This window comes from Coregonus lavaretus (genome assembly GCF_964263955.1).
Source record: "Coregonus lavaretus genome assembly, chromosome: 23".
NCBI classification, from domain to species: Eukaryota; Metazoa; Chordata; class Actinopteri; order Salmoniformes; family Salmonidae; genus Coregonus; species Coregonus lavaretus.
In genome coordinates, this window is record NC_140010.1 from 35,894,319 (window position 1) to 35,920,916 (window position 26,598).

A 26,598-nucleotide genomic window follows, 5' to 3' on the forward strand; every position below is an offset into this window, starting at 1 on the left:
AAGTTTTTCCCATAGTTCCGTGGACCAAGCGTGAGATGGAACTGGCAATGTGGGCGTTCCGTAAGTGGCGTTTCTACCAGTTCACCTCCCTCAGGGACCTGCTGTGGGGTAATGCCATCTTCCTCAAGGAAGCCAACGCCATCAGTGTGGAGCTCAAGAAGAAGGTACACTGTCATTGTATACAATCTATCTATAAAGTAGAACAAGTATTCAGTGGTGAAACTGTGAGGTATCAGTCAAATGAAACTGCGTTATTAATCAGTTCAGTCAATCTACCAAATTAGTGTACATCGAATGAGACTATTCTTAGAAAACTATAAATCAATTCAACGAGTCAGCAAAGACTGGTATTGCAAAACAGTTTCCCTGCAAAGTCATTCAATCAGATCGGCTCCATTGTGAATCGGTTCGATGAGTCCCAAAATGAGATTTGAATTGACAACAACGATTTTGTCGCTAATGTGCTAATATGCTAAAATGCTAAAAGGATCCTCTCTCCTTTACAGGTCCAGTTCCAGTTTGTGCTGCTGACAGACACACTGTACTCCCCGTTGCCCCCGGACCTGCTGCCCTCCAGCGTGGCGAAGGAGAGGGAGAGACGGCCCTTCCCCCGCACCATAGTAGCTGTGGAGGTCCAGGACCAGAAGAACGGGGCCACACACTACTGGACCTTGGAGAAACTCAGGTATGTGTGGGGGAATTGTTTGTGTGTGTGAGTTTGTACAGTATTACTATACTTGTGAGGACCTTGACATTAAACTCTGTGAGTGTGTTTGTGTGTGTGTGTGTCCAAGCATTTGATCAGGTTATTTATCTATGGCTTTACATTATGATATGTGTCTCTGTAGACATGAGGCTCTGGTATGTAGGCCTATGTCGACTTACTTTACCCAGTCTGCTTCTACTTTACAGTGTCTGTTGCTCTGATGTGCTCTGTCCTGACCGTGTGCGTTGTCTGTGCTGCCCCCTATAGACAGAGGCTGGACCTGATGAAGGAGATGTACGACCGTGCGGCGGAGGTACCTAGCAGCACCGTGGAGGACTGTGACCAGGCCCTGACTGGAGGAGACCCCTTCTATGACCGCTTCCCATGGTTCCGTCTGGTGGGCAGGTCAGTCACCGGCCCAGTTCCTATTCTTTTTTAATGTAATTCCCTTACTTTCTTGAGGTAATCACTAAGCAGCCAGTGCTTTCCTAATAAGAGCAAAAGGATGGAAACAGATACAATACAATACACTTATAGGAGGATGCACGTGAAAAATATTTGAACAGGGCCAGGGTCAGTAGACTTGCCCCACTAGAGATTACCTCAACATTCTACCATGGTCCTCTGCTCTGAAATGATTTCCCTGTGTCTGATACTGCTCCTCCTCTCTATCTCTCCCCCTCTATTCCCCCCCCCCCCCCCCCACCGCAGGGCCTTTGTGTACCTGAGTAACCTGCTCTACCCCGTGCCGCTGGTGCACCGCGTGGCCATCGTCAGTGAGAAGGGAGAGGTGAAGGGCTTCCTCAGGGTGGCAGTGCAGGCCATCTCAGGTACCAGCTACTGTGCCATATTGTCATGTCTCTATCCTTTTATTGTGCAATAGATTGTGTTAGCATACAGTATTAGACAAGAATGTATAGTGTTTTGTAAAGGACACCCAAGTGGGTGCTGAGAGAGTAGTGAACTGCTGTTTGATAAAAATGGTCTTAAAAAAGGATGAGGTTACAAAAATGGATTGTCTCTCCCCAGCTGATGAAGAAGCCCCTGACTATGGTTCCGGTGTAAGGCAGTCAGGAACCGCCAAGATATCTTTTGAGGACCAACAGTTTGAGAAGGTAGAATCAGTAAGAAATTATACAAGAACTTGAATACTTGCCAAATCGCTGTCTGCATTCAGTATCTAGATTATGAAAATGCTGTGTCATTATTTAAAAGCCCATGTGTTTGGCTGATCAGTTCCAGACAGAGTCGTGTTCTGGCGGCATGTCCCATTCTAACACCTCTCAAGAGCTACGCTTCGTGGAAGGGGAGGGACAGAACTCTGATATAGGAGCTGACCCTGACGAGGTCAACAACAACACCTGTGCAGGTGAGGAGATCCTACCAATCAGATTGTTTTTCTATTACATAATTGTGGTGGTAGATATGAACAGCACAAATATGTTTAGTGGGGGAAGACTTAACTGAAAGGTCATGTACTTATAATTTGTGTAAGTCATGGTGCAGGAGAAAAGCACTGTGTCCCCCGTCATACCGTGTGCAGGACTACAGGTATTTCCTGTCTTCATCCTGTGTACTTACCATGACCACAGACTTGTCCCCCATCACAGCCACACCAGAGGTCCCCAGGAGCCCACTGAAGGGAGGTCTGGGCCTGGGTCTGGAACTGCCCCTGGAGAAGGCCCTGTCCCACCTCCACATAGGCTCCACCTTCACCTTCAGGGTCACAGTGCTGCAGGCCTCCAGCATTTCCGCTGAGTATGCTGACATCTTCTGCCAGTTCAAGTAAGTGCCTCCCATTCATTCAAGTCCTTTCATTTAGTTGTATTTTAGCTTTATTTGACCAGGAAGGTTTGGAGGGTTTTGAGAGAAACTTGACAAGATGTCAGTGAGGAAAAGCGTTTTGAATGATGATGATGACAAGATTATGCATAAAGAGGCATTTGTTTCTAAAATCTCTCCTTAGAAACATCTGCAAGTGCCAGTGGTTCAGGTAATTTAAGAATGAAAACTCCCTAAATTCAGGGAGTACCATGGGTTTTGGACCGGTTCCGAATATGTTTTTACCTTGTAAATGTGTCTGTGGACTGTTTAGAAACAAACAGAAAAATGCACCAAAAAGTTGAACGTCTTATCATTCGACTCCATAGGCGTATGTGTGAGTCCGGTCTTCACCATTTGACTGATACCTCGCAGTACGACCTTAAGAGCACAGGCAGCAATGTCTTGCGTGTTTTGGCCTATCCAGATCAGTATGTCGCAACCCCTCGTGGGGCACATTTCCTAAAACCCGACACCCATACTCTTCCGTTGATGTGAGTTTAATCTCTCTGTGATGTTCACACTGGGATTTAAACCTCCCGACATGAAAAAATACAAAAGCATTTGGTAGAATTGAAACAAGACCACTTTCTCTTGATCACAGACCGACGAAAAGCTGAAGTTATAACGAGTCGGCACACATTTGAATCGCGTCTCTGCGTCACAGGGCAGAACATTCTTTGTCGTCAGTTCTATAATAAAATGAATAATACATTTTATTTGCATCTTTCAAGATACCCAAGGACACTTACAGAGTAAGACAAAATAGCTAATATAAACATGACAATGCTAAAAGCAAAGTGCATTACAACAAAGGCGCATGACACCCAAAAAATTGCATGATCAATAATACAAGGAGAAAGAAGATCGGCGACAAGGTCATCAAGGCAGTTACAATTGAGAGGTTAACTTCAACAACCTCTGCACCCCTTATACGATAGGAAGATAAAAATGTTTCGGTGGAGTTGGATTCGCGGAGTTCAGGGGTGAGAAAGTTCCAGAGAGTGGGGGTGGCATAGCTGAAGGTATAATCCCCCATGGAGCGTAGTCTGGTGAGGGGGGGTGACCAGTAGGCCAGAGTCAGAGGATCGAAGGCTGCGGGTGGGGGTGTAGATGTGTTGCATGTTGGAGAGATGGAAGGGAGCCAAGCCATGCATGGATTTGTAGGTAAGGAGAAGGAATTTGATTGGAAGCCAGTGGAAGTGGAGAAGTGAGGGTGTGATGTGCTCCCAGGGTTTGGCAGTGGTGTAATTACTTAAGTATCTGTACTTTACTTTACTACTTATATTTTTGACTACTTTTACTTCACTACATTCGTAAAGAAAATAATGTACTTTTTACTCCATACATTTTCCCTGACACCCAAAAGTACTCGTTAGATTTTGAATGCTTAGCAGGACAGGAAAATGGTCCAATTCACACACTTATTAACAGAACATCCCTGGTCATCCCTACTGCCTCCGATCTGGCGGACTCACTAAACACACATGCTTAGTTTGTAAATGATGTTGGAATGTTGGAATGTGCCTCTGGCTATCCGTCAATTTAAATTATTAATTATTATAAGGAATTTGAAATTATTTATACTTTTACTTTTACTTTTGCTACTTAAGTATATTTTAGTAATTACATTTACGTTTGCTACTTAAGTATATTTAAAACCAAATACTTTTTGACTTTTACTCAAGTAGAATTTTACTGGGTGACTTTTACTTTTACTTGAGTCATTTTCTATTAAGGTATCTTTACTTTTACTAAAGTATGACAATTGGGTACTTTTTCCACCACTGGGGTTTTGTGCGGGTGAGGAGTTTCACAGCGGAGTTCTAGATATACTGAAGTTTGTTGAGGGAGCTGGCAGGGAGTCCATTGCAATAGTCCAGGCGTGAGGTAATGAAGGCATGTATAAGAGTTTCAGCAACTGAGTCTGTAACGGAGGGGCGGAGTCTGCCGATGTTCTTGTGATGGAAGAAGGCAGATTTTGTGATGGTATTAATGTGGGCATCAAAGGAGAGTGTGGAATCGAGGATGACCCCCAGATTATTCACCTTCTTCAGGAGAGATCTGGTTGCCACCAACATAGCTTCTGTCTTATCGCCGTTGAGCTTCAGAAAGTCGAGCTCATTCATGATTTGATTTATTTTAGACAGTTGACGAGTGATGATGGGGGGAGGTCAGAGGTGGGTTTGGAATGAACATAGATTTGTGTGTCATCAGTGTAACAGTGGAATTCCAGACTGTGTTGACGGATGATTTGGCAGAGGGGTAAGATGTAGATGATGAAAAGGAGGGGCCCTAGGACTGAGCCTTGGGGGCCCCCTGGTGGATAGGAGCCTGGCTGACAGGAGCAACCTGCTGGTAGGACCTGAACCAGGCCAGGGCTGTTTCGGTGATTCCCAGGGCCCTCTCCATTCTTTCAAGGAGGATGGAATGGCAAACAGTGTCAAAGGCAGCTGATAAGTGACAGATTTGATGTTTCTGAGGGTGATAGTGCGTTTGATACGGGGCTTGGGGATGGGGATGGAAGATTAAATAGGATGGCTATGTGGTCAGAAATGGTGTGGTCCAGGCCACACAGGTCAGAGGGATCTATGCCAGTATAGCACACCAGGTCCAGGGTGTAGCCTTTGACATGGGTTGGAAAATTCCAGTGGTGGAAAAAGTACCCAATTTTCATACTTCAGTAAAAGTAAAGATACCTTAATAGAAAATTACTCAAGTAAAAGTGAAAGTCACCAGTAAAATAACCCTTGAGTAAAAGTCTAAAAGTATTTGGTTTTAAATATACTTAAGTAGCAAAAGTAAATGTAATTGCTAAAATATTCTTAAGTATCAAAAGTAAAAGTAAAAGTATAAATAATTTCAAATTCCTTATGTAAAGCAAACCAGACGGCATCATTTATTTGTTTTTTATTTATTTAGGGATAGCCAGGGGCACGTTCCAACACTCAGACATCATTTACAAACGAAGCATGTGTTTAGTGAGTCCACCAGATCAGAGCCAAAAGGGACGACCAGGGATGTTCTCTTGAGAAGTGTTTGAATTAGACCATTTTCCTGTCCTGCTAAGCATTCAAAATGTAATGAGTACTTTTGGGTGTCAGGGAAAATGTATGGAGTAAAAAGTACATCATTTTCTTTAGGAATGTAGCGAAGTAAAAGTAAAAGTAGTCAAAAATATGAATAGTAAAGTAAAGTACAGATACCCCAAAAAACTACTTAAGTAGTACTTTCAAGTATTGTTACTTAAGTACTTTACACCACTGGAAAACTCACATGCTGTGTGAAATTGAAACAGTCCAACAGGGAAAGGAAATCCGCCGCAAACTCACAAGTGCTGTTGTCCTGGAGTCCACATGAATGTTTAAGTCCCCAAGCAGCACATGGAGCAGGAAGATGTTAGTACCTCAGATAACTGAGTGGAAGAAAAGGGAGGATTTGGGAGGCCTCTATATCAAAATGAGGAGCAGTGGTTTTGGACCAGACAGTTTGAGCGCTAGACATTCAAATGAGGTCAGATTCTGTATCTGAGTTATAGCCATTTTGAGGTCTGATCACAAGGTTAAAAGACAAACATTCATAAGTGTTGTTGCCAGGTTTCAGTCAAACACATGATATCAATTGCATTTTCTGTGATGAGCCCCTGTGAGAATAGCCAACCCGACGCACAATCCCTAAATAACGGTGAGACCAGAGGGAAAGGGGGACTATAGCGACACTATGGGAATGTATATAGTTCAGTGGAGTACCTGATTGGAGCCATGTCCAGTGTTGAAGGTGCCAGTAACATCCATAGAATTGTTAAAGCAGAGAGCAGAAATCACTGCGGCAGTCACGTGACCAAGCACCACTGCAAGTGGCAGATGGACACTCGGAAGAGCTCGGTAAGCGAGAGTCTTGCTCACTGCTATGCCAACCAAAAGGCTAGCAAAGCAAGCGAGATGATACCGCTGTAGACATGACAGCAATAGTAACACAAGTCACTGGCAGAATAGTGAGGATGTGGGGTGAACAATCCACTGTGGCTTGTTTAGGTGCAGGGAGGCTGAGTCTATGAAGTGGTGCCAATTTTGTACTGTCACTAAGTATGATCATATCTATTTGACAGTTATAAGGAAGGTGAAAGCTTATAGTTAGTCATTTATAATTTGATTGTTATTATATGTAGAAAGCATATTAGTCATTTCCAGGCCTATTCCTCAACTTTTATCTTATATTTCCTATTTTCATCATATTTTTACTATGTACTTGAGTTTGTCTCTTCAAAAGTGAGTACACCTCAGCAATTTATAACTATTTTTATTTAGGCAGGAATCTATATTTTAGATTACATCTAACAGGTTAACTGTTTTAAAGCTATGGTATGGCAAAGGGCAGCAGGTAGGCTAGTGGTTTAGAGTGTTGTGCCAGTAACTGAAAGGTTGCTGGTTCAAATCCCTAAACTGACTAGGTGAAAAATCTGTCAATGTGCCCTTGAGCAGAGCACTTACCCCTAATTGCTACTGTAAGGCTCTCTGAATAAGAACTTCTGCTAAATGACTAAAATGTAAATGCAAAGCCTTGTCATTCAAGACCTTTCACTTCTCTCTTTTCTTCATCCAGAAACGACTTCGTCCTCTCTTGGTTTAAACAAACAAAATTCTTATGGTTAGTGTTATTCCTAAGGTAGACTCGTCTGATGGAGCAAAACAAGTGTCCACCAAATGTGATCATAATCAGTGCAGCATATTGAGAGTAGTAAATAGTACATAGTAGTAATGTAACAGTGTCGTAGTTTTAATATATATGTATACTGAATATGTATGTATACTGTATATTGATTGAATGTGGTTTTCCTACTTCCAGCTTCATCCACCGACATGATGAGGCTTTCTCCACTGAGCCGCTGAAGAACACTGGCAGAGGACCTCCTCTGGGATTCTACCATGTACAGAATGTAAGCACTGACCATAAATAACATTGTTATTCATTATTATTAATAGGTTACTACAAGTGTTATTTCTATGATATTACCATGAATGAATCATTAATTACTAATTGTTATGTATTGCCTTGTATCATCTATTGTTACTGGCCTTGTTAAGGGACTTTAGTGATAGCTAACCTCACTTTTGATTATCTATTAGATCACGGTAGAGGTCACCAAGTCGTTTGTGGAATACATCAAGACCCAGCCCATTGTCTTTGAAGTGTTTGGCCACTACCAGAAACAGCCATTCCCACCCCTCTGCAAAGACCTCATCAGGTGAGAGAACTGTACTTGCCCTCTTCTTCTTCAAATGAACCTGTTTCACTGTCTTGCTAAAATAGACAATTTTAAAAGTTCACACTTCTATTTCAGTCCCCTTAGACCTTCTAGGAGGCAGTTCCCGAGGGTCATGCCCTTGTCTAAACCAGGTGAGTGGTCACACCAGAAAGGCTTATTTGGTATGTGTCTCTTTCTACATCTTTGTGAAAGTGCCAGCCACCAAGCTGAGCAAGTTGGCACTGCAGCCATTTTGTACCAGAATGTTTACCAGACATTGGTTAGTAGTACAAATGTGACGGCCCATCCTAAATCGGGCTTATGACGAAAAATTCGAAAAACATGTAAACGTATGGCCAACCGTCAGCATAGTCAACCCCTCCATTATCTCAGCCAATCATGGCTAGCCAGGAATTATCCTGTCTTTCTCGCTATTTAGCTCAGTGCTTTCTCCTTGGCTAAAGTAGGCTCATCATTTAATATTTGTATTCATATTTACAGATCTCATGCAAGTTTGTAATTGAGGCACATTAAAGTTCACGTGTTCAAGAAGGCATTACTGGAAAAAAATAAAATGTATATATACAGTACCAGTCATAAGTTTGGACACACTTACTCATTCCAAGGTTTTTCTTTATTTTTACTATTTTCTACATTGTAGAATAATAGTGAAGACATAAAAACTATGAAATAACACATATGGAATCATGTAGTAACCAAAAAAGTGTTAAACAAATGAAAATATATTTTATATTTGAGATTCTTAAAAGTAGCAACCCTTTGCCTTGATGACAGGTTTGTACACTCTTGGCATTCTCTCAACCAGCTTCATGAGGTAGTCACCTGGAATGCATTTCAATTAACAGGTGTGCCTTGTTAAAAGTTAATTTGTGGAATTTCTTTACTTCTTAATGCCTTTGAGCCAATCAGTTGTGTTGTGACAAGGCAGAAGATAGCCCTATTTGGTAAAATACCAAGTCCATATTATGGCTAGAACAGCTCAAATAAGCAAAGAGAAATGACAGCCCATCAATACTTGAAGACATGAAGGTCAGTCAATCCGAAGAATTTCAAGAACTTTGAAAGTTTCTTCAATAGCAGTTGCAAAAACCATCAAGCGCTATGATGAAACTGGCTCTCATGTGGACCGCCACAGGAAAGGAAGACCCAGTTATCTCTGCTGCAGAGGATCAATTCATTAGTGTTACCAGCCTCAGAAATTGCAGCCCAAATAAATGCTTCACAGAGTTCAAGTAACAGACATCTCAACATCAACTGAATCAGGCCTTCATGGTCGAATATCTGCAAAGAAACCACTACTAAAGGACACCAATAATAAGAAGAGACTTGCTTGGGCCAAGAAACACGAGCAATGGACATTAGACCGGTGGAAATCTGTCATTTGTTCTGATGAGTCCAAATTTGAGATTTTTGGTTCCAACCGCCATGTCTTTGTGAGACGCAGAGTAGGTGAACGGATGATGATGGTTCCCGTCGTGAAGCATGGAGGAGGAGGTGTGATGGTGTGTGGGTACTTTGCTGGTGACACTGTATGTGATTTATTTAGAATTCAAGGCACACTTAACCAGCATGGCTACCACAGCATTCTAATGCGATACGCCATCCCATCTGGTTTGCGCTTAGTGAGACTATCATTTGTTTTTGAACTGGACAATGACCCAACACACCTCCAGGCTGTGTAAGGGCTATTTGACCAAGAAGGAGAGTGATGGAGTGCTGCATCAGATGACCTGGCCTCCACAATCACCCGATCTCAACCCAATTGAGATGGTTTGGGATGAGTTGGACCGCAGAGTGAAGACAACAAGTGCGCAGCATATGTGGGAACTCCTTCAAGACTGTTGGAAAAGCATTCCAGGTGAAGCTGGTTGAGAGAATGCTAAGAGTGTGCAAAGCTGTCATCAAGGCAAAGGGTGTGTCACGGGTGCTGTAGGTGGGTGTGGTGCAGGAATCAAGCGCAGGACGCAGAAACTAAGTCCAAAAGACTTTAGTGAAATATTCACTTAGTACACGAGCTCAACAAGCCCGGAGGCGAAATAAAGGCGCACACAGGGGTCAAACAAAAGGCGCACTAACATGTGCGAAAAACCCTCTCCCAAACAACGGAGGGAAACACGTAGCACAGAACACCAAACAGAAGCGCAATCACACACAACACCTGACACACACAACGAGAATTAAATAGGACACTAATGAACACTAACTGGAAACAGGTGTACAACATCAAGACAAAACCAACCGAACATGAAACATACAACGGTGGCAGCTAGTACTCCGGGGACGACGACCGCCGAAGCCTGCCCGAGCAAGGAGGAGGAGCAGCCTCGGCCGAAACCGTGACAGTACCCCCCCCTTGACGCGCGGCTCCAGCCGTGCGCTGACCCCGGCCTCGGGGACGACCAGGAGGACGCGGAGCAGGGCGCGCGGGATGCCCCCGGTGGAACTCCGACAGGAGAGACGGGTCTAGGATGTCCCTCCGCGGCACCCAGCACCGTTCCTCCGGGCCGTACCCCTCCCACTCCACGAGATACTGGAGACCCCCCATCCGACGTCTCGAGTCCAAGATGGACCGAACGGTGTACGCCGGAGCCCCCTCGATGTCCAGTGGGGGCGGAGGAGTCTCTCCTATCTCACCTTCCTGGAGTGGACCAGCTACCACCGGCCTGAGAAGAGACACATGGAACGAGGGGTTAATATTCTTATATTCAATAGGCAGATGTAACCTATAACACACCTCGTTCAGTCTTCTCAGGACTTTAAAAGGCCCCACAAACCGCCGACCCAGCTTCCGGCAGGGCAGGCGGAGGGGCAGGTTTCTGGTCAAGAGCCAGACTCGATCTCCAGGTGCGTACACCGGCCCCTCACTGCGGTGGAGATCGGCGCTCGCCTTGTGTCGACGGATGGCCCGCTGCAGATGGACGTGTGCAGCGTTCCACGTCTCCTCCGAGCGCCTCACCCAATCATCCACCGCAGGGGCCTCGATCTGGCTCTGCTGCCAAGGTGCCAGAACCGGCTGGTAACCTAACACACATTGGAAGGGGGTTAGGTTGGTAGAGGAGTGGCGGAGAGAGTTTTGGGCCATCTCCGCCCAGGGAATATACCGAGCCCACTCCTCTGGCCGGTCCTGGCAATACGACCTCAGAAACCTACCCACATCCTGGTTGACTCGTTCTACCTGCCCATTGCTCTCCGGGTGGTACCCCGAGGTAAGGCTCACCGAGACCCCCAAACGCTCCATGAACGCTCTCCAGACTCGGGAGGTAAACTGGGGGCCTCGATCAGACACTATATCCTCGGTTACCCCGTAATGCCGGAAGACGTGGGTAAATAGTGCCTCTGCGGTCTGTAGGGCAGTAGGAAGACCCGACATAGGGAGAAGACGACAGGCCTTAGAGAACCGGTCCACAACGACCAGGATGGTGGTATTCCCCTGCGAGGGGGGAAGGTCTGTCACAAAATCCACTGAGAGGTGGGACCAGGGTCGTTGTGGAACGGGCAGGGGTTGTAACTTACCCCTGGGCAAGTGTCTGGGCGCACACCGAGCAGGAGGAGACATAAACCCTCACATCCCTGGCTAACGTGGGCCACCAGTACTTAGTGCTAAGACAATGCACTGTCCGGCCAATACCCGGATGTCCAGAGGAGGGTGACGTGTGAGCCCAGTAAATGAGTCGATCCCGAACCTCGAGCGGAACGTACTTCCGACCCACAGGACACTGTGGAGGGCTAGGGTCGGCACGCAACGCCCGCTCGATTTCAGCATCGACCTCCCACACAACCGGTGCCACTAGACAAGACGCCGGTAGTATGGGAGTAGGCTCAACGGACCTCTCCTCCGTGTCATACCGCCGGGACAGCGCATCTGCCTTACCGTTCTGGGACCCAGGGATGTACGTGATTTTAAATACGAACCTGGCGAGAAACATACTCCATCGAGCCTGGCGAGGGTTCAGTCTCCTCGCTGCCCGGATGTACTCCAGGTTCCGATGGTCAGTCAAAATGAGGAAAGGGTGTTGAGCCCCCTCAAGCCAATGCCTCCACACCTTAAGGGCCTGAACTACAGCTAACAGCTCCCTGTCCCCGACGTCATAATTTCGCTCCGCCGGGCTGAGCTTTTTAGAGTAAAAAGCACAGGGGCAGAGTTTAGGTGGCGTGCCGGACCGTTGAGAGAGTACGGCCCCTATACCGGCCTCAGACGCGTCCACCTCGACCTGAAAGGGTAAGGCGGGATCCGGATGCGCCAGCACCGGAGCCGACGTAAACAGGTCCTTCAGTCTCCCAAAAGCCCTGTCCGCCTCAGCTGACCACTGCAGGCGCACCGGACCCCCTTTCAGAAGGGACGTGATGGGGGCTGCCACCTGTCCAAAACCCCGGATAAACCTCCGGTAGTAATTCGCAAAGCCCAAGAACTGCTGCACCTCTTTGACAGTGGTTGGGGTTTGCCAATTACGCACGGCTGACACACGGTCCACCTCCATTTTCACCCCTGACGCGGACAACCGATAACCCAAAAAGGAGACCGACTCCTGGAAAAACAGACATTTCTCTGCCTTGACATACAGGTCGTGCTCCAACAGCCTCCTCAATACACGACGCACCAGGGCTACATGCTCGGCTCGGGTAGACGAGTACACTAGAATGTCATCAATGTGCTGGCCTGTTGTCTCCTCCTCCTGGAGACCCTCCCCAGCACCTGGCCGCAGTGTGCCCTCCACGACCGCAATTGGTGCAGGGGACAGGCCCCCTCGGGCTCCTTCTCCTCCTTTCTCTAGCGCCAGCACCCCCGAGCTCCATAGGGCTCGGCTCGGAGGTGCTGGAGGGTGGAATGGACGGACCCCCCTCGGGACGTCCACGGGTGGCCAGCAGGGTGTCCAGACGGATGGACATGTCGACCAACTGGTCGAAGGTGAAATTGGTGTCCCTGCAGGCCAACTCACGTTGAACGTCCTCCCGTAGGCTACATCGAAAATGATCGATGAGGGCCCGTTCATTCCACCCTGCGTCTGCCGCTAGAGTCCGAAACTCCAGTGCGAACGCCTGTGCGCTCCTCCTCCCCTGTCTAAGGTAGAATAGACGCTCCCCCGCCGCTTTGCCCTCAGGTGGATGGTCGAACACGGCCTTGAAGCGACGGGAGAACTCCGCGTAGGAGATGGTGGTGGCGTCTATCCTCCTCCACTCGGCGTTGGCCCATTCCAACGCCTTGCCCGTGAGACAGGAGATGAGGGCGGAAACGCTCTCGTGTCCCGAGGGCACCGGGTGTACAGTGGCCAGGTAGAGCTCCACCTGCAGGAGGAACCCCTGACACCCGGCAGCTGTGCCGTCATACGCCCTCGGGAGCGAGAGCCGAATCCCACTGGGTTCCGGACCTGGGACTGGTGGACCGACCGATGGTGGTGGCAAGGTAGGTGGAGGTGTGGGTACCCCTCTGGACTCCCATCGGTGCAGGGTGTTGATGACATCCTGTAGAGCGGTCCCCAGTTGTCTGATCTGGTCATCCTGGCCGCGGACATGCTCCTCCAGCGACTCAGGTGCGGCTGTTGCTCCTGCTGATTCCATTTATAAGGTGTGTGATTCTGTCACGGGTGCTGTAGGTGGGTGTGGTGCAGGAATCAAGCGCAGGACGCAGAAACTAAGTCCAAAAGACTTTAGTGAAATATTCACTTAGTACACGAGCTCAACAAGCCCGGAGGCGAAATAAAGGCGCACACAGGCGTCAAACAAAAGGCGCACTAACATGTGCGAAAAACCCTCTCCCAAACAACGGAGGGAAACACGTAGCACAGAACACCAAACAGAAGCGCAATCACACACAAAACCTGACACACACAACGAGAACTAAATAGGACACTAATGAACACTAACTGGAAACAGGTGTACAACATCAAGACAAAACCAACCGAACATGAAACATACAACGGTGGCAGCTAGTACTCCGGGGACGACGACCGCCGAAGCCTGCCCGAGCAAGGAGGAGGAGCAGCCTCGGCCGAAACCGTGACAGGGTGGCTACTTTGATGAATCTAAAATCTGTTTTGGTTACTACATGATTCCGTATGTGTTATTTCATAATGTTGATGTCTTCACTATTATTCTACACTGTAGAAAATAGTAAAAAAAAAAAAAAAAACTTGAATGAGTAGGTGTGTCCAAACTTTTGACTGGTGCTGTATATTTTTAACAGCCCTATTGTGAAGTAGTAACTAGCTTCATCCGCCCGTTGTGCTTGCATGTCTCAAATATTCAGACAAATTTCGGACCTTCTCTTTCACAGTGCCAGCCACCAAGCTGAATACCCTGACCCGTTCCACGGCCGGTCCATGCCACTCCAAATATGACCTCATGGCCTTCTTCGAGATCTGTGAGCTGGAGGCCAATGGAGAGTAAGTTTTTTTAACCCCAAGGTTGTTATTTGTTTTGTTCTGTTCTGTCAAGTCAGCACAATCAGTGTCCTCTCCAAAGCACCTTGAAAAACATTTATCCTTCCTCATGGTCATTAAAGCTGCAATATGTCACTTTATGGGCGACCCAACCAAATTCACATAGAAATGTACTTTATAGATCTGTAATTCTCATTGAAAGCAAGTCTAAGACGCGGTAGATCTGTTCTATGTACACTATTTCTATGCTTCCCCATTCTTAAGTTTCGTCTTTTACTATAGGTTTTGTATACCAGCTTCAAACAGCTGAAAATACAATATTTTTGGTTATGGAAAATATATTTCACAGCGGTTTAGATGGTACAATGATTCTCTACACAATGACTGCTTGTTTTGTCACATAAACTGAAATTAGGCGAACTATTAGAGTTTTTGCAACCAGGAAATGACGGATCGATTTCTACATATTTCACCTTTAACCATTGAAATTACAGTATTTTCTCACCAAGTCATTTCATTGGTAAATACCAGTGGTAATATAACTGCAAAATAAAGGTTTACTGACAGTTTAGGGTCATTAATGTCTGTCATTGATGAATTTGTAATGTTCTGTCCTTAGCTACATCCCTTCAGTGGTGGACCACAGAGGGGGCATGCCCTGCCACGGAACCTTCCTGCTTCATCAGGGTATCCAACGGAGGATCACAGTCACCATAGCGCACGAGACAGGAAATGATGTGGAGTGGAAGGAGGTCAAGGAGCTGGTGGTGGGTGAGTACAGATGAGAGCAGACGACAATGACATGAGCACAGTAAATTCATCTTTACATAAAGATCCCATAGATCCCTCTTTATAGTACATAAAGATCCCATAGATCCCTCTTTATGGTACATAAAGATCGCATAGATTCATATTTACGATACATAAAAATCCCATAGATTCATATTTACTGTACATAAATGTCCCATAAATTCATCTTTACAGCATATAAAGATCCATCACTGACCTTTGACCTTTGACCTCTCAGGGCGTATCCGGAATACTCCAGAGGCCGATGAGACCATCATCGACCCCAACATCCTGTCTCTCAACATTCTGTCTGCGGGCTACATCTGGCCCTCATATAATGACAAGTACGTCCCCTCTTTCACAGCTAGTTACTGTACATACTGTAACACCTAATAACATGCTTGTGTATTAATGGCCTTTTCCATAATGGAACGTTGCAGTATGTTTGTTTGTTTTTTCTCTATTTCACAACTACACTGAGTATGATTTTCCATAATGGTACATTTACATAATGTTATGCTATAGTATTTTATGTCTATTTTTGTATAAACATTTTTTACCGTATTTTGGCACTGAAGACCATATGTATTTTTATCCAATGTTCTATTATGTTACTTTTTCTTCATTTTTGCCACGTTGCTACTGTGAAATCCACAGCCAAGCTGCTTGCTTATAACTTCTCGCCCTTTTCTCTTCGCGCTTCGCTGTATGGCAGTGTGTCCCTGGGAGTTGACCATAGGTATAAAACACAACCTTTCTCTCTTCTCAATTGTATGTTCCCTGAATCAGCTTTCTGTTGTTGTTGTTGTTGTTTCCTCATGCTTTCATTTGACTTCACTCTAAAAGGTGAACTCAAAGGTGTTTGTTTCTCTCCTTGTATATATGTATAGATAGTTTGTTTGAGTGTCCGTTGTTTTTGAGGGTCTTGCACAACTTAATACTTTTTTCACTTATAAGCTGATGGAGAAAAATCATATTACATGTTTCCATTCATTCGCCATTGACCAAATTAAAACAACTTATATACACAAAACCCCTGTAACGTTTGCCTGTATGTTGACTTAACAGGACGTTTTACCGATTTGAGGCGGCGTGGGATAGCTCCATGCACAACTCCCTCCTCCTGAACCGTGTCACTCCCTATGGAGAAAAGATCTGCATCACTCTCTCAGCTTACCTAGAGGTAAACACATCAACATTCGACCTAAACCTTATATCTAAACCATAACCCAAGTAGATCGGCTTGGATTAAGTGAGTTCTGATTTGGATACATTTTGTTCTAACTTTCTTTAGATGGAGAACTGCACCCAGCCGACGGTGATCACCAAAGACTTCTGTATGGTGTTCTACTCCCGTGACGCCAAGCTCCCCGCCTCACGCTCCATCAGGAACCTCTTCAGCACCGGCTGTCTCAGGCCCTCAGAGAGGTACACCCCAGTTCAACCTTCTTTCTGGTACTCTGAATCTGAACTTTATTTATATATTGTTTATAGAGTAGACACAACTCATTCTCTCCTCTCTCTCTCAGTAATCGTGTCACTGGAGTGTATGAAGTCAGTCTCTGCCATGTCGCTGATGCCGGAAGTCCCGGTAAGTTAAAGAATGACACAGGTGAAGCTTGAGAAAAATGAACGCTTCACAATGTGTCACCCTTACACAATTTGTCAAAAGCATGGATGCCGCATGTCGGTCATCCTGTGTACATTAGAACCTTGATTTAACCACAAGGTGTATCACCAAATGATCTATTGGCAGTATGTATCTGTTTTTCTACAGGCATATATGAAACACTCTGTTGTCCTCTTGTTCACCTCAGGCATGCAGCGGCGGCGCAGGCGCGTCTTGGACACCTCAGTGGCGTACGTCCGTGGGGAGGAGAACCTGGCTGGGTGGAGGCCCCGTAGCGACAGCCTCATCCTGGACCACCAATGGGAGCTGGAGAAACTCAGCCTGCTGCAGGAGGTGAGGACTGGGATTGGTGAGGTCTGCAGGGTGATTGGGGCAAAGACTCCAGAGTAGTGGAGTCAAGTGTGATAGAATTGGTTGGTCAATAAATAGGAATACATTATGCATCATGGTTGGCATTCATATACTGTTTTCAAAGTACCTTTTATTGAATAGAGTTAATACTCACCAATGAAGGTGACTCACCTGCACGATGCATGGCGGCCATTTTGTGCCAAAAGAAAGTCAATGGTTTCTCTGGTTGTGTCTGTACAGGTGGAGAAGACCAGGCACTACCTGCTGCTGCGGGAGAAACTGGAGGCCACTCTGGCAGTGGGGCAGGACACGCTCTGCAAGAGTGGTGAAATTAGCGACTTTGCCAAGAGCCCCATCCTCAGCCACTGCCCCGGGGGTAGCCCTTCCATGGAGAGCCCCAGCCAGAGGCAGAGGGAGCTGGCTGCCAAGGTGACTACCAGTCCCTGGCTTCAGTTAGGAACCAGGCCTAACACTTTCTTGGCCACCTTTTTGGTTATCTCTCTCTTTGTTGGATTAAAATAAATTATTACTTTTATTGGTAGTTATTATGAGTAATAATAATCTCTGTTTCTGCTCCTCCTCCTCCTCCTCCTCCTCCTCCTCCTCCTCCTCCTCCTCCTCCTCCTCCTGCGGTCTCAGTGTCTGCGGCTGCTCATGCACACCTTCAACAGGGAGTACAGCCAGGTGAGCAGCAGTGCCAGTGAGAGCAAGGTGAGCCCCAGCCCCCAGCCCCCAGCCCCCAGGCCCTTTAACCCCCTCTATAACCCACTTAACAGTACCCCATGCAGGCTACTTTTAACCTGCCAGTCCCTAACCCAAAGCCCTTTGTGTCCCATAGAAACTTGCCCCCTATAGACTCCGGCCCATTCTCACTGATCCCACCCAAGAAACTTGTCATCTTCATTCTTTCCCCTCCTGATCCCCTGTCTCGTTCACACACTCAGCCTTTCCGAGAATTTAGTATTCTAACAAATAACCGAATTCTAACAAGGAACTACATTTTAACGAAGAACTTAAACTTAAAACAAAATAACTAAATGATTCACCTCACTCTGTTCCTTCATTCATTCACATTTACTTGCTCATATCCTCATCATCACTCATAAACCCCATCCTCTCCGTAGATTTACCTCTGGCCTATGGAATCTTTCACCCAGCCCCTCCTAAACCTATCATTTTTGATCATACCCCTAGCCCCCTCTTTTCTCAACCCTTCTCAGAGAATGGCAGGCTTCTTTGTCCCTACTACAGCATGTTGTCTCTAACATGTTTAACCAAAGCCTGGGGCTGAAACATATGTCCTCTCATGACCTCATCGCATTGCTTGATTAGTATCAGTTTCTGTAATAGACCCTCCAAATGCAATACAGTACATGGGAGCTGTTGATTTATGTATAATGGTTTCAATGTATGTGCGTGCTTGTGTGTGCTTATTTTTGTGTGTATGTGTGAATGTTTGTTCTTGTTTACGTGCATATCTCTGTGTGTGTGTCTGTGTGATTATCTGTATGCGCTTGTGTGATTGTGTGTGTTTCAGCTGTCTGAGATGTCAGCGTCGCTGATGTCGCCGTCCTCTTCTAGTCTGAGCACGCTAACTCCGTCCTCTACTTGCCCCTCATTGGTGGAGGGCCATTATGACATCAGGTATGTGACCTTTCAACTGTCACCCCTTACTCCCATTTTATTCACCCAAGACTTGCTCCTGGACAAATAGTATATGCAAATTCATTCGTTCTCTTTTTTGAGAGGACTTGGTTAATAGAGCATTGATAGAACATTGAGAGAGCACTGAGAATATTTAGAGAACGTTGAGAGTATGTTGAGAGAGTGTTTTTCCCTGGTCTGCAGACACACTGAGCCCAGCTCTGGAGCTTCCACCCCAGACCTGGACCCCTTCAGTCCTGTGGACAAGAAGAGGACCCTGGGTAGAGGCTGCACCTTTGTCCCTGACATCCAGGAGATCCGCGTCAGGTGAGACCAGACCACTTATGGTTATCACTATGGCAACAGCCTCCAGAAAGAATGAAAAACACAATATTTACATTTTACAGTTAAATGAGAAAATTAGGAAAAGGAATAAAACAACAACATGATTAAACTAGGACTACTATACAGGATTCCATAGAGACCAGATGAGTCATACAGTATGATATTGGGGTGAATTATGATATACAGTATCCATACTAGATTAATTGTTTGGAATCACTTTAAAGTTGGAAAATATATAAACAATACTTATAGTTATTTGGGTAATAATCAATGTATTGAATGGGCTGTTTTAAAAAATAAAGAAACAATACATAATAAAATAGAAATTATGTGTATTTCAGCCCCATCGTGTCTAAGAAAGGCTACCTGCATTTCCTGGAGCCCCACTCCAGTGGCTGGGTGAAGCGCTATGTAGTGGTGCGCCGGCCCTACGTCTACCTGTACCGCAGTGAGAGGGACAGCGTGGAGCGTTCCGTCATCAACCTTTCCTCCGCCCAGGTGGAATACAGCGAGGACAAGCAGACCCTGCTCCGGGTACGACCGACAAGGACTACTTCCAAATATAACATACAGTGCATTTGGAAAATATTCAGACCCCTTGACTTTTTCCACATTTTGTTAAGTTAAAGCCTTTTTCTAAAATTAATTTAATTGTTTTTTTCCCCTCGTCAATCTACACACAATACCCCATAATGACAAAGCAAAAACAGGTTTTTAGAAATTTTAGCAAATGTATAAAAAATAAAGAAACAGAAGTACCTTATTTACGTAAGTATTCAGACCCTTTGCTATGAGACTTGAAATTGAGCTCAGTTGCATCCTGTTTCCATTGATCATCCTTGAGATGTTTCTACAACTTGATTGGAGTCCACCTGTGGTAAATTCAATTGATTGGACATTATTTGGAAAGGAACACACCTGTCTATATAAGGTCCCACAGTTGACAGTGCATGTCAGAGCAAAAACCAAGCCATGAGGTTGAAGGAATTGTCCGTAGAGCTCCAAGACAGGATTGTGTCGAGATACAGATCTGTGGAAGGATACCAAAAAAGTTCTGCAGAATTGAAGGTCCCCAAGAACACAGTGGCCTCCATCATTCTTAAATGGAAGAAGTTTGTAACCACCAAGACTCTTCCTAGAGCTGGCCGCCCGGCCAAACTGAGCAATCGGGGGAGAAGGGCCTTGTTCAGGGAGGTGACCAAGAACCCGATGGTCACTCTGACAGAGCTCCAGACTTCCTCTGTTGAGATGGGAGAACCTTCCAGAAGGACAATCATCTCTGCAGCACTCCACTATTGAGGCCTTTATGGTAGAGTGGCCAGACGGAAGCCACTCCTCAGTAAAAGGCACATGACAGCCTGCTTGGAGTTTGCCAAAATAATGTCCTTGAGTGGCCCAGCCAGAGGCCGGACTTGAACCAAATCGAACATTTCTGGAGAGACCTGAAAATAGCTGTGCAGCGACGCTCCCCATCCAACCTGTCAGAGCTTGAGAGGATCTACAGAGAAGAATGGGAGAAACTCCCCAAATACAGGTGTGCCAAGCTTGTAGCGTCATACCCAAGAAGGCTCGAGGCTGTAATCGCTGCCCAAGGTGCTTCAACAAAGTACTGAATAAAGGGTCTGAATACTCATGTAAATGTGATATTTCAAATTTAATACATTCAAAAAAAAATCGAACAACCTGTTTTTGCTTCGTCATTATGGGATATTGTGTGTAGATTGAAGAAAAAAAACAATTTAGTCAATTTTAGAAGGATGTAACATAACAAAATGTGGAAAGAGTTAAGGGGTTTGAATACTTTCCAAATGCACTGTAAATATATTTATTCATTTGAAATTTTACAGGATGAAATCTCTTGAGATGCACCATCTCGTTTTCAAGTGACCAGATGAAAAAACTAACAAATATGTAACACGTACACTATATACAAAAGTATGTGGACACCCCTTCAAATTAGTGGATTCGGCTATTTCAGCCACACCCGTTGCTGACAGGTGTATAAAATCGAGCACACAGCCATGCAATCTCCATAGACAAACATTGGCAGTAGAATGGCCTTACTGAAGAGCTCAGTGACTTTCAACGTGGCACCGTCATAGGATGCCACCTTACCAACAAGTCAGTTCGTCAAATATCTGCCCTGCTAGAGCTGCCCCGGTCAACTGTAAGTTCTGTTATTGTGAAGTGGAAATGTCTAGGAGCAACAACGGCTCAGCCACGAAGTGGTAGACCACACAAGCTCACAGAACGGGACCGCCGAGTGCTGAAGTGCGTAGCGCGTAAAAATTGTCTGTCCTCGGTTGCAACCCTCACTACCGAGTTCCAAACTGCCTCTGGAAGCATCGTCAGCACAATAATTGTTAATCGTGAGCTTCATGAAATGGGTTTCCAAGCCTAAGACCACCATGTGCAATACCAAGCATCGGCTGGAGTGGTGTAAAGCTCGCCGCCATTGGACTCTGGAGCAGTGGGAACGCGTTCTCTGGAGTGATGAATCACTCTTCACCATCTGGCAGTCTGATAGACGAATCTGGGTTTGGCGGATGCCAGGAGAACACTTCCGGCCCCAATGTATAGTGCCAACTGTAGAATTTGGTGGAGGAAGAATAATGGTCTGGGGCTGTTTTTCATGGTTTGGGCAAGGCCCCTTAGTTCCAGTGAAGGGAAATATTTACGCTACAGCATACAATGACATTCTAGACGATTCTGTGCTTCCAAATTTATGGCAACAGTTTGGGGAAGGCCCTTTCCTGTTTCAGCATGACAATGCCCACGTGCACAAAGCAAGGTCCATACAGAACAGTGGAGGCTGGTGAGGGGAGGACGGCTCATAATAATGGCTGGAACGGTGCAAATGGAATGGTATCAAACACATGGAAACCATGTGTTTGGTGTATTTGATACCATTCCATTAATTCCACTCCAGCCATTACAACGAGACCGTCCTCCCCAATTAAGGTGCCACCAATCTCCTGTGATACAGAAATGGTTTGTTGAGATCGGTGTGGAGGAACTTGACTGGCCTGCACAGAGCCCTGACCTCAACTCCATCGAACACCTTTGGGATGAATTGGAACGCCAACTGCGAGCCAGGCCTAATCGCCCAACATCAGTGCCCAACCCTACTAATGCTCTTGTGGCTGTATGGAAGCAAGTCCCCGCAGCAATGTTCCAACATCTAGTGGAAAGCCTTCACAGAAGAGTGGAGGCTGTTAAAGCAGTAAAGTGGGGGACCAACTCCATATTAATGGCCATGATTTTGGAATGAGATGTTCGACGAGCAGGTGTCCATGTAGTGTATATCATTAATGTATTGCAAATATATCATAAATATTTCACAAATATACTATAAATATACCACAAATACAATATACCACAAATATTTGCTGGAATATACATTTGTTCTATCAATATATTTGTAAATATATAATAAATATATCCCTACCTAATGTTATCCTGTATCTTTCCAAATGTAGCAGATTTACCATGTATCATCCTCCTAGTAACCACAGAAAATCCTCTCTGTTTTTAGACTCCAAACACGTTTGCAGTGTGCACCGAGCATCGTGGAATACTCCTCCAGGCCAGTAATGACAAGGAGATGCATGACTGGCTGTATGCTTTTAACCCCCTGCTCGCCGGAACCATCAGGTATAGTAACCCCTCACTGCCTCAACCTTGTTACCTCGTGTGTTCATTAATAAAAACCTTTCCTCAAACCTTTATTTTTAGTGTAATACCAGATTACTTAAATCTCCTTGTAAACAATTATTTAAGATTAACCCTCCCCTCTCTTACCTCTCCAAGGTCTAAGCTCTCCAGAAGAAAGTCAGGCCCGAGGATGTGAGAAACAGGAACACCTGCTGTGGGGGGGGGGGGGGGGGGGGACAAACAAACAAAAAACATCTGAAATCTCCACTGACCCTCTCCTGTATATAGCTCATCTAAACAGCTCTATCCTACGCTGCTCTCTGTCCTGACAGTGCTCCATCCTGTCGCTGATACTTCCTCAAACAGCACTTAAAACCATCCCAGCTGATCTCCTATTTGACGCCTCTTCCTGGTTACCTGGAACACGCATGGTATAACCTACCCATTAAAGACCATTAAAACCCATATACTGTAAGACTAACTAACAACCCAACCCTGTGTAGTGGGGCTTACCTCCGCTGGCTGTGATGCTCCCCATTGTCATATAGGACTTTACCTTTATCTTACAGGCTTACAGTCCCCATAGGGTTTAGCCAAACAAAGAAAAACGTTATATTCTATGTCTTAGTTCGAGTTGTTATCAGTTCCAATGTCATGCTACTTACTACTACCACCCTCTATCTGTATATGATGCCCCATATCCAAACATCTCATGTATTTCTTATAAACACTGTAGTCTAATAAGAAAAAGAACAATGGCAAAATGGTATATTCCCTTTTCTAGTCCTCTCATAAGAGATCTCTGTTTCTGTGTGTGTTTAGTGCAGGGAAGATAGCAGTACCTATCAATGCTCGTTCTCATGTTTAAACAGCATATCCACATTACCTCATGTTGAAATGGCTGGGCTGCATACTGTATCCCAGGTTTTGGACGATATACAGTGTGATAGATGGTATACTGTAATAGTACATTGGACAGTGTAGAATGAAAGTGATATAATAGGACAATGTTTTGTATCCAAAGTTTTGGACGGTATACAGTGAGATAGAAGTGTAATAGTTGGATAATACAATGGCCAGAATAGGCTAATAGGGATATGATAGGACAATAGGATGACTCTTTGGCTTCCATGTTTGGATAATGGTGAGTTTGCTGTGCTGACATTTCATAGTAACACGTTTGCTACTGTAGAGTATAAGCAATATAATACGCTGGCTGCCTGACAGTGGAGAGCAGTTGTGTCCTTGACTAATTTTCACCTTGTGTGTTTTTACATATTATTTGTGTATATACATAATCTATTCTTTTTTTTGGTTCTTTTTTTTGTATGGGATCACTGACCAGTTTTGTCGCATGGCACTTTATTGTTGCATTATATACACTTTATTTCATGAGTTGGTGTCTGTCCCAATCACTCAGTTGATTTTAACCAAAGCATTCCAATCTCTATTTAAAATAGTAAAGATATCCTCTGTTGTGTAGACTTGACAAAACGGCTCCCAGGTTTTAGTGAGATATTAATGTAATCCTCAAACCATCAAAACCTACAATTCTAATCCTCTATATTGACCCTGAATGTCTGTTTATAAGTGAATTATACCATGTGGCTACAATGAGAATGGCTCCACTCAAGCAAGTTGACGTTTATTGTGTTCTATGGTGGTGGGTTACAGTATATTGAATAATTGTATGGAAAAATGAGATCATACTGTTTTGATAAGTTAGTGGGATATTTTGGACCTTTTTTCCGACAGTCGAGTTGTGAGTCTGAAAGTGCATTGTTATGCACCAGGTAGTGCCTCCCTTTCTTCACTTCTCTCTCTATTTTTCCAGTTTTTCATCAATTCCACACTTTCATATCGTTGACGTCCACCACGTTAGCTCAATATTACATGTATCGAAGCAAACATTTATTTACTGTGATGCTATGAACTTTATATTGACGCTATGTGTCCATGTGAATCCACCATTTTGATTAAAAGGCCAAGTACAGTATATAGCCTACATCAGCTCCTTGTGTAAAGTAGCATCTAACATCCTTTGCTCTGCTTTTGTATAGCTGTTTTACAGCCTGGTGCTTGTATCAGAAACCTATACAGTATGAACCTGTTGATATTATGAAGTCTCACAGCTTAGGAAGCAGTTTATTGTTGCTGGGACCGTACTGCTATACCCAGATGACCACAAACTGCTATCTGAAACCAAAATAGTCCAAAGTCAATCAAGTAAAAGTAAAGTGACTCTTCAGTTCTACTTTGGTCTAGCAGCCATAAAAGATGGGCAATTTCAAACTAAAGTTGCCTCATAGTCTAACTGTTCTGTGCTCTTGCATGACCATGCTTTATTGAAAATCAAGTGCTAGTCTTGTGTTTTCTGTAACATCATGTGTGAGCGCAGCAGACTGATCATGGCCAGACAGCCAATTGGATCATGTCCTACTGTTGTTCCTTGTTCTTACTGCGAGGGTCATGGTTCGGTCAAACACAATTCTCCTGTGTAACACATAGTGCATGGCTTAGGCCAGCCAACCTACAGAGCATGCTCAGATAGCCACAGCAAGGTAAAACATGCAAGACATGGCATACTCACACGTAGTTCCATAACTAAGCGCTTATAGCCTCATTTATGAACATATCCTCTTATATCCTCCCAATAAGGAATACATTGCTGTTATACTGCAGTGCAATATTTGAGAGTTGATTGGTTTTAGTGGAAAATCACTCCCCATAGCGGTTCTTTCTGTTTTCTGTTTCTAGAACACTGACACCAAAAACACAACCTATCACTAGGTAAATACCGTTAACTATGGAATATGGGATTCATATTGTGAATCAGGTTGTGGTCATCTTGGTGTATGCATTTGAAGCTTTGTTGTACACTGGTATGCCAATTTATTTTGCCTGCTCGAACAATGGAAGAAAATAAAGCTTTTTTTTATGAATTCTTGTTGCTATTTGGAGGTGGAGTATGTAAGTAGGGAATGTTTGAGCTATTGAATTGTCATCCAAGTATAATTTATTGTATTTATCACATATCATAATTGAATGAAGAGTGTGTGAGTAAGATTGGTTGGGGGATACGATATTATCCCTCAACAGAAGGAGATGTTGTTTTTTAAACTGTACTATTGTCGCTTTAGCGTGTAGCACCTTAAATGCATCTAACTGTATCTACTGTAAAGATTACTCTTAACTCTACTTGTTAATGCTAGGAGTAAAAATGACTCTTAACTCTACTTGTTAATGCTAGGACATCTGACTTTCCGTCCTCAAAGAAGAATTCACTACAAGTTAAAACAACGCATTTGAAGTTCAGTGAGCTGGCTATATACGATTATGGATGGATTCTTTCACTGATTTGACTGTTTTTTTTTACGTGACATTACATTTCCTGGATCCAAGCATGTAGATGTGTCTCTTCCTCACCCTGGTGTCTCTCTTTCCCTTACTGCTTGCTATTGACGTCCTATCCCCCTCAGTGCAGCCCTGTAGAGAAACGTCCATCTCCATGGCTCTGTATTGACTCTTCTTGACATTTGATTGGCTCCTTTCTTGTAAATAATGAACCTGATTGGCTGTGGTGTATCCTATCACACAGATGTAACCCCCCGTCCCTTTATACCATAATAACTGGCCTGAGATGTCATCTCAGTGCTCACGTTATCGTTGCGTGTTGGAGGGAGTTCTAGTGTCTTCTAATGTTTGTGGACACGTAACCGGTTGTCAAAATACAGTGAAATAAATGTGAAACTTATGCAACATTTGCTTGTGTCCTTTGTTTGGATTTTGTTTGGCATCGATTATTAGCTAAAGATCATAGATGTGCGGGTTTGGACAAGTCAACTCGACAACTAGAGTTCTAAGTGCCTCTAATGCAGTGCTATTCATTCCTGTTCCTGGGGAACCTACATGGTGTGCATGTTTTTGGTCCAGTCCAGCACTAACACAGCTGATTCAACTAATCAAATACTTGATGATTGTTTTTTTGGTTGAACACTGCTCCAGTGTGACCCCA

At 44.7% G+C, this 26,598-nt stretch overlaps 1 protein-coding gene across 7 annotated transcripts in view; it reads left to right on the forward strand.

Moving 5' to 3' along the window:
• The window catches only part of kif1ab (kinesin family member 1Ab), a 49,896-nt gene extending 24,375 nt beyond the window's left edge, over window positions 1–25,521 (forward strand). For 3 of the 7 annotated variants that reach the window (XM_084139595.1, XM_084139599.1, XM_084139598.1), the window contains 24 exons: window positions 16–164; window positions 507–685; window positions 974–1,111; window positions 1,418–1,536; window positions 1,736–1,821; window positions 1,943–2,075; window positions 2,317–2,491; window positions 7,373–7,463; window positions 7,654–7,772; window positions 7,869–7,924; window positions 14,065–14,173; window positions 14,790–14,941; window positions 15,198–15,303; window positions 16,028–16,142; window positions 16,254–16,387; window positions 16,489–16,550; window positions 16,777–16,922; window positions 17,181–17,369; window positions 17,580–17,651; window positions 18,478–18,584; window positions 18,789–18,911; window positions 19,271–19,463; window positions 22,465–22,583; window positions 22,740–25,521. In XM_084139595.1, coding sequence (XP_083995721.1) covers window positions 16–164; window positions 507–685; window positions 974–1,111; window positions 1,418–1,536; window positions 1,736–1,821; window positions 1,943–2,075; window positions 2,317–2,491; window positions 7,373–7,463; window positions 7,654–7,772; window positions 7,869–7,924; window positions 14,065–14,173; window positions 14,790–14,941; window positions 15,198–15,303; window positions 16,028–16,142; window positions 16,254–16,387; window positions 16,489–16,550; window positions 16,777–16,922; window positions 17,181–17,369; window positions 17,580–17,651; window positions 18,478–18,584; window positions 18,789–18,911; window positions 19,271–19,463; window positions 22,465–22,583; window positions 22,740–22,779 — 2,912 coding nt within the window. In that variant the 3' untranslated portion in view covers window positions 22,780–25,521. Of the gene's footprint in view, window positions 1–3; window positions 165–506; window positions 686–973; window positions 1,112–1,417; window positions 1,537–1,735; window positions 1,831–1,942; window positions 2,076–2,298; window positions 2,492–7,372; window positions 7,464–7,653; window positions 7,773–7,850; window positions 7,925–14,064; window positions 14,174–14,789; window positions 14,942–15,197; window positions 15,304–16,027; window positions 16,143–16,253; window positions 16,388–16,488; window positions 16,551–16,776; window positions 16,923–17,180; window positions 17,370–17,579; window positions 17,652–18,477; window positions 18,585–18,788; window positions 18,912–19,270; window positions 19,464–22,464; window positions 22,584–22,739 lie in introns of all 7 variants that reach the window. The other 4 variants (XM_084139596.1, XM_084139597.1, XM_084139600.1 and 1 more) reach the window with 3 other exon arrangements.
• Window positions 25,522–26,598: the final 1,077 nt, after the last annotated feature.